Genomic DNA, 11,014 nt, shown 5'->3' on the forward strand with positions numbered 1-11,014 from the left:
AAAAATCCCAGTTTCTTCTCATCTTCCTCCATTCCTTGGGGACCCAAATGGGGCTTTTCTCAACCCATTCCTCACACCTTTAGAGTCCTATAGGATGGTTCTAGCTTAGATTTAAGTTAGATTTAAGTGAGGGGAACCATCTTACCTTCTTTGCTCAAGAATGACTTCAAACCCTCCAAATCACTTCCAACTCACAATGCTCCTTCTACCTTGTCAATATCTCTTCAAATCCTTCAAGATCAACACATAAATCATCTATTAAACCTTAGATCCATCATTCCATGAGGTGTTTACAAGATCTTAAGAAACCATACTCGAATCAAGGGTTTAAAGCGTGGGTATGGTTAATGTTCATAAAACCCAGCTTTTCTTACCTCCAACTGTAGATCTCGAGTTGAAGATTACTCTTCCGGCACTGGAATGGCGAGATCGAGCTCCGGCGCCGCTGAAATCTTCCCTTTCTTCCTCTTCCTTTCTTCTTCCCTTTCTTTTTCTCTCTCCTCTGTACTTTTCTCCCAAACGTACGGGGGAAATAAAAAGGAAAAGAAGGAAATCATAAGGTCTTATATACTATTCCTAATTAAGTGAATAGTGTCGGATGGGTCACCCAGGTGGGTGGGGTACCCACCGGTCCTACCCATCCGAGAGTCAAAACTTGGGATTTTGACCGGGCTCTGACCTCGGCTCGGACCCTACCCCAAGCATACAATGTAGCATACGTACATAATCTTAAAATACAGATATAATACCTGTTCTATCCGTACATAGCCTTATGGTAGGTGCACGTACACGGTTTGGGTACTCCCGTCTCTTCTGGCACTGGCTCAGACTTGTCGGGCCAGCCGGTGTTTAAGGTCACCCGTGCCATCATAGCCCATAAGGAACCCGCTCTAACATCCTCTGGCTCGGTTCCTGCATGGTTCAACCGGTTCAACCGCGAAATCAGACCGGGTTTAAGAAGCGGGTTATTACACAATGTCTACAAAAAGAGAGAAAATGGATAAACAGCTAGTGTGGGCAAGCCAACCCCTCACTGGTCGTCGTCATCGTCGTCGATGATCACCACGTTCGCCGGAGACCTGGAGTTGACGTTGAAGTGATGATCGTAGTAATCGAACCTCGTGTTCACCAACCGTACCTCCCTCCAAAGCCTGCCATAGTCTGCTGAGATAGCGGTGGCCCTGGTATCCAAGTCCTGACCCAGCCTACGGAAGGAATCCTCCAAGGTGGTCTGCCTGGAGGCAATCTCGTCCAGCCGCCTCAGTATCTGGACCTGGCCATCCTGCAATGCCCGCATGGAGGCTGTCCTGTCCTCATAGTCGTAGTCACCACTCCCAGGTGGTGGGGCTCCATATGGTGGGGCTGCCGCTCCGGAAGAACTAGGACCCGGACCTCTCGACTCCTGAGGCACCTCCTCAGGAATGCCACCACCCATCGGCTCCTCCTCCTCGTCCTGAGGAACGTAGTCCTCATCCTCATCCTCCTCACTGGACTCCTCCTCCATGGGGACATCCACCGCAGGGGCAGCCCTCCTACCCCTAACTCTCCGAGCTCCCGATCTAGGAGGTGAATCCATGAGGGTATGGAGACCCATCTTCAAGAGGTTGCTCCGATCGAACCTATCAGCCGGAGTCTTCCCCTCCTCTCCGCTCAGACTCACCCCAAAGAACTCGAAGATCCTGGTGAGGATCCTGCCGTAGGGGAATCCTCCGTCCTCTGGGTGGGAAGCATGGTGCTCCATCGCTCTGAGGATGATATAGGGAAGGCACACGTGCTCCCCGCCTCCCTCTGCGGACGTAAAGATACAAAAAGCAATAAAAGCCGCCATGAAACCTACCTGGTTCCGATGACCTCCTCTGGGGAGCAGGTTGAACTGGATCAACCGGGCGAAGAGACGGACCTCAGGGAAGAAAGATGTCTCGGACTCCGGGTGACTGCTGCTACCGCAGATAGTCTCGTAGATGAAGTCCGGCGTCTCCATGCTCATGAACGGTCCCTGAGGCCTACTCCTGGGGGGACTGTAGTATCGGTGTCCCGCCGCCGATATACCCAATATGCTGGCCAAGGTGCCTACCGTCAGCTGGATATCCACCCCCTTCACCAAGCTGCTGACGGTGAATTCCCCGTACTGATACGATACCTCCAGGTTGCAATAAAATCGACGGACGAGCTGCTCGTAGCACGGTCGGTCTACCTGAAGAATCGAGTCCCAGCCCAATGCTGAGAACCTCTCCTGAAGCCTGGCCTTGTGGAAGTCCTCGACTACCACGGTCTTTTCCATCAACACTGGCCCCTTCAGGAAGTTAGGCCAGTTGGCTGCAGCCTCTGCACTAGTGAAGTGCTCCTCATCATAGTCTGAAGGGTCAGACTGAGCAGGTGTAGGTCTCCCTGTGCGATGAGCTGAAGTGCTGGTCTCCGCACTTTTCCGCTTAGAAGCGGTGGTCTTGCGTCGAACACCAGAGGAAGATGGTCCTCTGCCGGTGCGTGAAGACATCCTGACAATAAGTAAAGAAAGTTGGGTTAGTACAGTAAGAAAGGACAGCAGCATTAAAGAAGGGGAAATCCAAAACCCAATTTCTGCAAAATGGGAACGACAACGATCTAGGAAGGATAGAAAACTTATGACATGAAACATGGTGATGGCAACGCATGGAAACGTGCCAAAACAGTAAAATGACAGCAAATGACAGCAAAAGCAATAGGCATGAATGAAATAGGGGAATTCAAGTCCATTGTGCAAATTGGAATAGAATGGAGTGAAAGCTTAAAATCCTAGGTCTAGAATGAAATGCCATAGTAATGGGATGATGGAATTGCAAGAATATACCCCAAATGGACTATGGAATTCCATGAGTACAAGTATGGATGAAAATCAAGGAAACCAATGCCAAAATAGGGATTTTCATGGGAAATACATGGGGATTTCAAGCATAATGGATGATTCAATGAAATCTAAATCATATCTAGCATAAAACAAGCGAAATGCATTACAAAGGAGTCGTCAATTTGAGCAAAACAGTAAGGATTGAAGAAACCCCAAATTTGGGAACCTAGGGCATCAATTTGGGTTTTTCTCCAAATAAAGTGAGATGATTCCTATAAACTACAAATGAGCACAGTGGAATCATCACAAACACATGATAATACTTTTCTATGGTGGAAAATAGAAAAAGAAAGTCTAAAAAGTAAATCCTATTCAAGTAATTCACCCAATTTGAAATTCTGGAAAAAAGAGAAGAAGAAGAACTTACTTGGATGAAGACGAGTTGACTCTTCACTAGAGCGCCGTGTGGATGAGTGGAATCGCGGGTAGGAGCGCCGAGTAGGCCCCCAAAATCGTCCAAGAGGGAAAGGAAGAAAGAGAGGGGAGAGGGTGAGAGCGACAGACAAAACAGGGCCTTTCTGGCCCTGTTCGTATTTTAACTCGGGCAGGACCGGCGGGTCAGACCGGCGGGTCCCTACCCGCCGGTGACACCCGCCGGTTTGGGGTGCTGGGACCGGCGGGTCAGACCGACGGGTCCATACCCGCCGGTTCATCCCACCGGTTTGGGCAGAAGGAAAAATTTTAACATTTTTGAAAATTTTCCTTCTTTTGTCTTTTCCATTCTCTTCTCCTATTATGATTTCATTGGTTTTATGGTGGACATTAATCCTATGATCAATATGCTACGGTCAAGTGGGACCATTAGCATGTATGTTGTGAACTTTGCCTGTATCTTGGAATTGAGCTATGATTAATTACAGGCTATCATACACTACAACACCTCATATAATGGCATATGATCGTGTGCCTAAATCAGTCTATGGTGTTTAACCAATATGGTGTGTGATATGTTCCAGGTACAGGGATACGATGGTACGTACTAGATCCGGTAGTAATGCCCGAGGTACCTCGCGGGGTCCTCGTCGGGTCGGTCGACCACAAAATCCTAGAGGGGCCCGTTCTGTAGGGCATACCTCACCTCCACTACCTCCGGAGACCCTTGGTCAGGGTGGGGCACATGGGGACCCACCTATGACTGCACTCCCGGACCCTCCACCGGTTATCACACCGGGCGATGTTGCTACAATAATTCAGCAGTCTCAACAAGCTTTCCAACAGCAAATGCTTCAGCAACAGCAAGCATTTATGACTGCCATCCAGCAACAGTTGGATTTCTCTCAACCGGGTCAACCTCCCCGGGTACTCACTCCGCAGGACCCACCTGTAGGGTCGGGAACAGGACCACAAGTGGGTACACCTCTAATCCCACCATTCGGTATTCCTCAGCATGGGGTGCCTCATCCATACTCCTACTATCCTGCCTATGCTCCTAACTTCCCGGCGACGAGCAACACGTCAAGGGTAGTGGAGTCGTTCAAGAGGAACTTACCACCGGTATTCTCTAAGGTGGGGAGTGATCCTCTAGAACCGGATCAATGGATCCAAGAATTGGAAAAGATATTTGAGGTGCTTGAGTGCACAGATGCCCAGAAGCTCATTTGTGCTGGGTTACAACTCAAGAAAGAGGCAAATTCTTGGTGGCAAGCTTCCAAGCCTATATTGATGGCTGCTCATCCAGAACCTACTTGGGAGCAGTTTAAGGAATTGTTCTTGGATAACCATTATCCGCGCAGTTTCAGAGATCGGAAGGAGACTGAATTCATGGCCTTAACTCAAGGAGGTAAGACTGTCCTTGAGTATCAGCAACAGTTCGAAAGTTTATTCCATTTTGCCCTAAGGCATATGCGAACAGCTGAAGAAAAGGCAGCAAGGTTCCTAAAAGGCCTAAAAGCATCTATTGGGTCGGTGCTTGAAGTCTTGGATTTGACCGAATATGGCCAGATTGTACAGAAGGCCAAAACAATGGAAGATAAGCAAAAGGGTGAACAGTCCCTCACTCCTGGACTGTGAAAGAGATCAAATCCATTCCCAGATGTGGGAAATTCCTCCAAGGCATACCGTGGATCATATAGTTCGGGGCCTATGTATAGGCAGCCCTATAGGCCATCTGGCTACCCTTCTAGGCCAGTTGGTGGTTCGGGTTCTACTTCCTTTCGCCCGAACACTAGTGTGGCACCTACAGCTTCAAGGCCACCTCGACCTCCATCGGCAACGGGTCAAGTGCAGAGGGGCCCCGCTCCAGTTACGACGTCTCAGATTCGTTGTTTCAACTGCCATTCCTATGGGCATTATGCGAAAGATTGTCGGGCCCGACCAGCCTTGCCCTCCAGTCAGCCCTCTGCGTATCGACCTCCCTTACCTCGAGGCAGTCAACCGCAGGGAAGGATGTATGCCCTATCAGCCGAGGAAGCTGAGGCTAGTACAGAAGTTGTAGCAGGTACATTTTAAATTAAGAAGTTCATTATGATTTATATTGACGACCTGCTGAAATTAGTATACATTGTTATATTAGGTATCCTACCCATATCGGGCATACCAGCCTATGTTTTATTTGATTCAGGAGCTACTCATTCCTTCGCATCTAAGAGATTTGTAGGGAAACTTGGGATGTCACCCAGGATCCTAAACCATGGAATGATTGTTAGTATGCCTACTGGTAAAATTGCACAGTTGAAGGAAGTGTATGGGCCGTGCCCAGTGGAGATTAGTGGGAAGAACTTTGATGCACAACTCATTAAATTCAATATACAGAATTTTGATGTTATATTGGGTATGGATTGGTTGTCGGCTCATCGAGCTAATGTGATCTGTGCGGAAAGGCTGATTAAGGTAACAGATGTCAAAGGGAAAGAGTGGGTATACCGAGCAGATACAATGAAAAGGGCGAGGAAGGTTCTTGTCTCCGCCCTCCAAGCGGTAAAGTTGCTAGAAAGTGGATGTCAAGGTTTCATAGCCTCGGTACTCGATGTTGATGCAAGAGTTACACCTCTAGAAGAAGTAAAGGTGGTTAAAGAGTTTCCCGATGTTTTCCCAGATGATCTGATGCATTTACCACCTGATAGGGAGTTGGAGTTTGCCATAGACTTGACTCCTGGAGCAGCTCCAGTATCTAAGGCTCCATACAGGATGGCACCAGCTGAATTGAAGGAGTTGCAGATGCAATTGCAGGAACTATTGGAAAAGGGGTTTATTCGCCCAAGTGTTTCACCTTGGGGTGCCCCGGTGTTGTTTGTCAAGAAGAAGGATGGTAGTTTGCGTATGTGCATAGATTACCGGGAGTTGAATAAGCTGACCATTAAGAACCGGTATCCATTACCACGCATCGATGATTTATTTGATCAGTTGCAGGGAGCCAGAGTATTTTCAAAGATAGACCTTCGGTCCGGCTATTATCAGCTCAAGATAAAGAGTAGTGATATACCCAAAACAGCATTTAGGACTCGATACGGCCATTATGAGTTCCTAGTGTTGTCCTTCGGGTTAACCAATGCACCGGCAGCATTTATGGATCTGATGAATCGAGTATTTCAGGATGTGCACGACAAATGGGTAATTGTTTTTATTGACGATATCTTGATCTACTCCAAGACCGAAGAGGAGCACACTCAACACTTGAGAATGGTGTTACAGAGGTTAAGAGATCAACAGTTGTTTGCCAAGTATATCAACATCCCAATAATATAATAAAAACTGACTAATTAGGGCTTATTAATCAGATTTATCCCAGTACCAATTTTAACAACTGTATGAAAAACACAAACTGAAAAAATATCCAGCATCATTGAGGTCACACTTGTGATGGCAAGATTGCCTAACATGCAGTGAAATCTTTCACATGTAAGGCGAGACGCCAAGATTATTAAAAAAAAAAAAAACAACACAATATTATAGATTCCATCACCTGTGGTGACAAGGCAAGAACCTCCAAAATAGTGAAGCTCAAAACGTCACCCTCACACCATCAAGCAAAACTGACCTAACGAAGACTCACCTGTGTTGGCAAGAGCACATCGTTCGCCATATGGCTTTCTTGACTGCAATCCATCCGGATGGTCTATAGTGATTCCGCATCTTTAGGAATTAGCCCACTAAGTGGAAATCTAATCTCTAAAATTACGAAAACTCTATAGACCTGGATTGCTACTGTATGCCCATTATATTTTAATTTTTTTTTAATCAGAGAATTGTATAATAATATGGAACACAAAAGCGCATAAAACTTAGTGTTGACATCCATAAGTGTTCCTATTGTGACAGAACAAAATATCACAAGGCAAAATAATCTGATTAAAAAAAAAATATTCCACAATGAAAAGTTGAATCATATATGCCAAAATCAATAATCATAAAAAAAAAAAATTGTACGGTTTCTCTAACAGAGAAACAAATCCAATAAAAGTAACTCAATTTTGGGGGTTTTTTTTTTTTTTTTAGTAACCTGTGTAACTTTTGACCCTTCTTATATAATATAATATATTATATATAATGAATAATAATAAATCAAAACAAAACAAAAGTCACTTGGTACGGTTTCTCTAAAAGACAAAGCCAAAAGTGATTTTTGACCCTTCTTATATAATATAATATATTATATATAATGAATAATAATAAACAAAACAAAAACTTGGTACGAGCCTTTCCCTTCATCTGTCTCGTCTCATCTCACCTTTTATTTTTTAATAATCTAAGTGGTCACGATTTTCCAATAAAGCCCTAAAACAGATTTGAAAAGCAGAACAACAAACATGATCGACATAAAGTCACCATTGTAAATCATGTTTAAGATCATAATAAAATTAACAGCCTATCGAGAAATAGGAATATTTTGTATATTCCTATTTATAATTTGGATAAACGGTTGAGAAAAAAATACCAACTTTCTCCCCAGCCCAATCCACCATAATTTTAGGCATGATAAAGTGGTCACCATTGGAATCATTAGAGGAATGGACCAAGAGCTCTGATCTGAGAGAAAAGTTACCACAGGGTTAGTTTTACCCTACTGATGACCATGAGCTCTGAAACCGAAAGTTTAATTTCATTGCAAATAGCAGCAGATTATGGTGTTCATTGTTTCAATTCTTAATTAGATTATAAATAGGAAATTCCAAAATATGCTTTTGTGAAGTAACACTTTCATAGCATATCTTACAATCTCATGTTTGACAGAGAGGCAAGAGAATATAAACAACAAATGATGATAAAAATACTTGGCAATGAGATATAATTGTTAAGGTGCCACCCAAGCACTACTTACTGCACTGATATTTCCAAAACCAACTGTCCACATGACTCAAAAAGGTGGACCATCCTGAGAAGCTTATCAAGATGGACCATCTAAATGAACTTTTGACTTATTCTTTTTGTTCCTATCAAAACATGTAATATAAGATAAGAAAATATAACAAAAATATTTCATGTGTCATAACCATGTATTGACCATCTAGAAGTGTATCGAAATATAACTAGGACTGGAAGATGGAAATTTCAAGCTATTTAATTAGCATTTACCTGGGCTGCAGCAGAAGCATCAGGTGCACTCTTAGGATCAGCCCAGCTGACAGTTGGAGTGTTTCCATCCAACTTAAAACTCATGCTTGACATTTTTTGTCGGGCATAATCAGCACAGGCATTATTGTAATACTCAATAAACGCAAAACCACGATTGCGGCTTGGATTTTGTGGATCCTGAAATTACCAAACGACAAAGGATGTAGTTACCAGAAGATAAGGGATTTCCTCTTTCATGACAAGATACTAGCAATTTTCAGTTGAATGATAAAATTGCACCTTCAATAGCTCAATGTTTTCAACTCCTGGACCATTCTCCTCAATGACTTTTCTAAATTCAGCTTCTGTCCAGCTCTTAGGGATGTTGCCAATAAACAACCTGTGTTTAGCTTGAGAGAGTGAACACCTTAAGGTTCTTCCCTGTAAATGCCAAAAGGAAAGACAAATCATGCAGTCAAAATCAGAAAGCAAAAGAAGACTGCACATACCACAGAGCGACCTAGCCCATGCACCAAATAAGAATTAATATTACCTTATATTCTTTGTTATGGAGCTCTTCAATGGCTTTTTGTGCCAAATCCTTTGATTTAAATGTTAAAAAAGCATAACCCTTACTTTCTCCAGTATCTTTATCCTTTATCAGCCTTATCTGCAACAAAACTACTAACAATTACAAAGATTGAACGCCACCAATAAAAAAGGATAGCATAATGCCAAATGCACAAAAGTTTACATTAATAACAACTACAAAGACCCATAAAAGAAAGAGAGCACGGATGGCTAATGCACAAAAGGTTACAATTCTCACCTCTGCAATATCGCCAATTGGCTCACATAGATCCCTCAAATCATCTTCCGTGACTTCTCGAGGAAGCCCACCAATAAAGGCCTCAGAACCATGAGGAGGAAGGGCAAGAAGCTCAGCATGTTTCTCTCTGTCTTCTTCATCAATAGGAGGAGAAAGCTTCCCTTCATCCTCAACAGATTCAATGGCATTAGGAATTTCATCAGTTTCCTGGAATGGATCATTGCCACTATCAGTTTTTGAGGCCTCTTGATCCTCATCTGCATGTTCATCCTCACCTCCTTCAACTCTACCCTCCTCTATGGGTTCTTCAACATCATCATCCATCATCTCTTCAATGTAGTTATCACCATCAAGATCTACCTGCTCCTCAGTTTCCACAGTAGGCGCATCTTCAACCATGGCTCCTCAGATGCCAGTTGTCATCATCCACCACACCACCACCTAGACCCACTGCAAACTTGCACAGCAACTGTGGAGGACACACAGAAGCCAGAAGCATTTGCATAATAGAGGGATATGGATACGAGGAGGGTGAGAATATAACCATAAAGCCAACAGGATTTGCAGAGTAACAAGAACTTTGATGGAATTTGGACCGCATGAATTATGCTTCCAGAGAGAAAAATGACAGATATCCTTTAATGGGTAGATTAAAAAACGATTAAACAAAAATAGGAATGAGCTGAGAATGGCAGATATTTTTCCACTGATGTCTAATCCGGTCTTATGAGAGCAGCAAACAAAGTGGATCCCCATATGTGCAAGAGGGGCAAGAGGGTTTCTCACCGTTTAGACAAATATTGCATATTAAAACATTACAATCCTAACAACTACATCAACAGGAGAACAATGTTCAGTTCCCACTCTGCACATAAACCCGAGACAATCAAAACCCAAAAGAAGAATGAGAAAACAGAAAAATGAAGAACGAGAAAACAAAAAAACTGCAACAGAAAAATGAAGAAAACAGAAACAACAGAGGAAGTACTGCTCAGTAAAAAGCCCCCAATAAAGCAAAGAAACGGGAAGAGGGTTAAGGTTCTATCGTCGAAGTTAGATTTAAGCAGAAATAGTGAGAGTAATAACCCATATGCTAAAACAATCAAATCGGACGAATCTATTCAGAATGAAGGAACAATCAGGCTCGATAAATTGCGAGTATGCTAATAAGAGAAATAATTATAAGAAACAAATAGTAGATTGAGATAATGTTGAGGCTCTGCTTACCGATTTTGAAAACTTTGATTCAGCTTATGCGTTTTGTCGTCCTCGTCTTCTCCCGCTCTCTCCTGTTGTTGGAACTGTATCTGCTGACCATAAAAGGAAAAATATTTTCAGGGTAGAAAGGAAACGGCTCAACGGAGTCACTCTCCGTTCGCTCTCTGCACTCTACACTATTATTACTCGATCATTTTTTCCCAAAAAAAGGAAAGAGAGAACATTTTTTTTGGGAGAGTTTCCCCATGGTGCCAGTGTGGGGGAGAACCTGTACGTCACACCAATAAGTATTCTAAAAAATGTATCATCCGTATAGGGACCAACAAACGTAAAAGATGGAATTCTAAACCCCAAATGCAAGGAAATTGTCTCACAAGCCTGGACTACCCCGGGGTCAGGTGGTGCAGCTTCCATCCTCAATCAGAAATCTTCCTTATGCCGCAATGCTCTGAAGAAATGGAATCACAAGGAGTTTGGCCATTGTTAGGATTTAAAATGTAACTACAAACGTATGGATTAGTGCAATTACAGGTCGAACACAGGGAGAACAATCACTTTATTTTTTTATTTCTTTTAATAATGCGAAAGTGAAC

General features: G+C 43.4%; 1 protein-coding gene across 2 annotated transcripts; it reads right to left on the reverse strand.

Annotated features, from left to right (window-relative positions):
- Positions 1–7,721: 7,721 nt before the first annotated feature.
- On the reverse strand, positions 7,722–10,679 carry LOC122060991 (heterogeneous nuclear ribonucleoprotein Q-like). Of its 2 annotated transcripts, none has more exons than XM_042624129.1 (6): positions 10,431–10,679; positions 9,204–9,672; positions 8,928–9,044; positions 8,675–8,815; positions 8,396–8,572; positions 7,722–7,849 (listed from the first exon to the last, which is right to left on the reverse strand). In XM_042624129.1, exons 2-6 carry the CDS (start codon positions 9,600–9,602, stop codon positions 7,823–7,825), a joined length of 861 nt encoding a protein of 286 aa, XP_042480063.1. In that variant the 5' UTR covers positions 9,603–9,672; positions 10,431–10,679; the 3' UTR covers positions 7,722–7,822. The 2 variants fall into 2 exon arrangements, with proteins under 2 accessions (XP_042480063.1, XP_042480064.1); XM_042624130.1 differs by lacking the exon at positions 7,722–7,849 and adding an exon at positions 8,109–8,253 and having other exon boundaries at positions 10,431–10,678.
- Positions 10,680–11,014: the final 335 nt, after the last annotated feature.

Source organism: Macadamia integrifolia, chromosome 14, assembly GCF_013358625.1.
Source record: "Macadamia integrifolia cultivar HAES 741 chromosome 14, SCU_Mint_v3, whole genome shotgun sequence".
Classification (NCBI taxonomy): Eukaryota; Viridiplantae; Streptophyta; class Magnoliopsida; order Proteales; family Proteaceae; genus Macadamia; species Macadamia integrifolia.

Bases quoted from the DNA above. Each gene is read 5' to 3' on its own strand.
- LOC122060991 (XM_042624129.1), bottom strand. From the start codon at position 9,602: ATGGTTGAAGATGCGCCTACTGTGGAAACTGAGGAGCAGGTAGATCTT. The intron at 8,816-8,927 runs GTAATATTAATT...TGGCATTTACAG, and splicing joins TCCATAACAAAGAATATAAG to GGAAGAACCTTAAGGTGTTC. The intron at 7,850-8,395 runs GTAAATGCTAAT...CTTTTCTCTCAG, and splicing joins ATGCTTCTGCTGCAGCCCAG to ATCAGAGCTCTTGGTCCATT.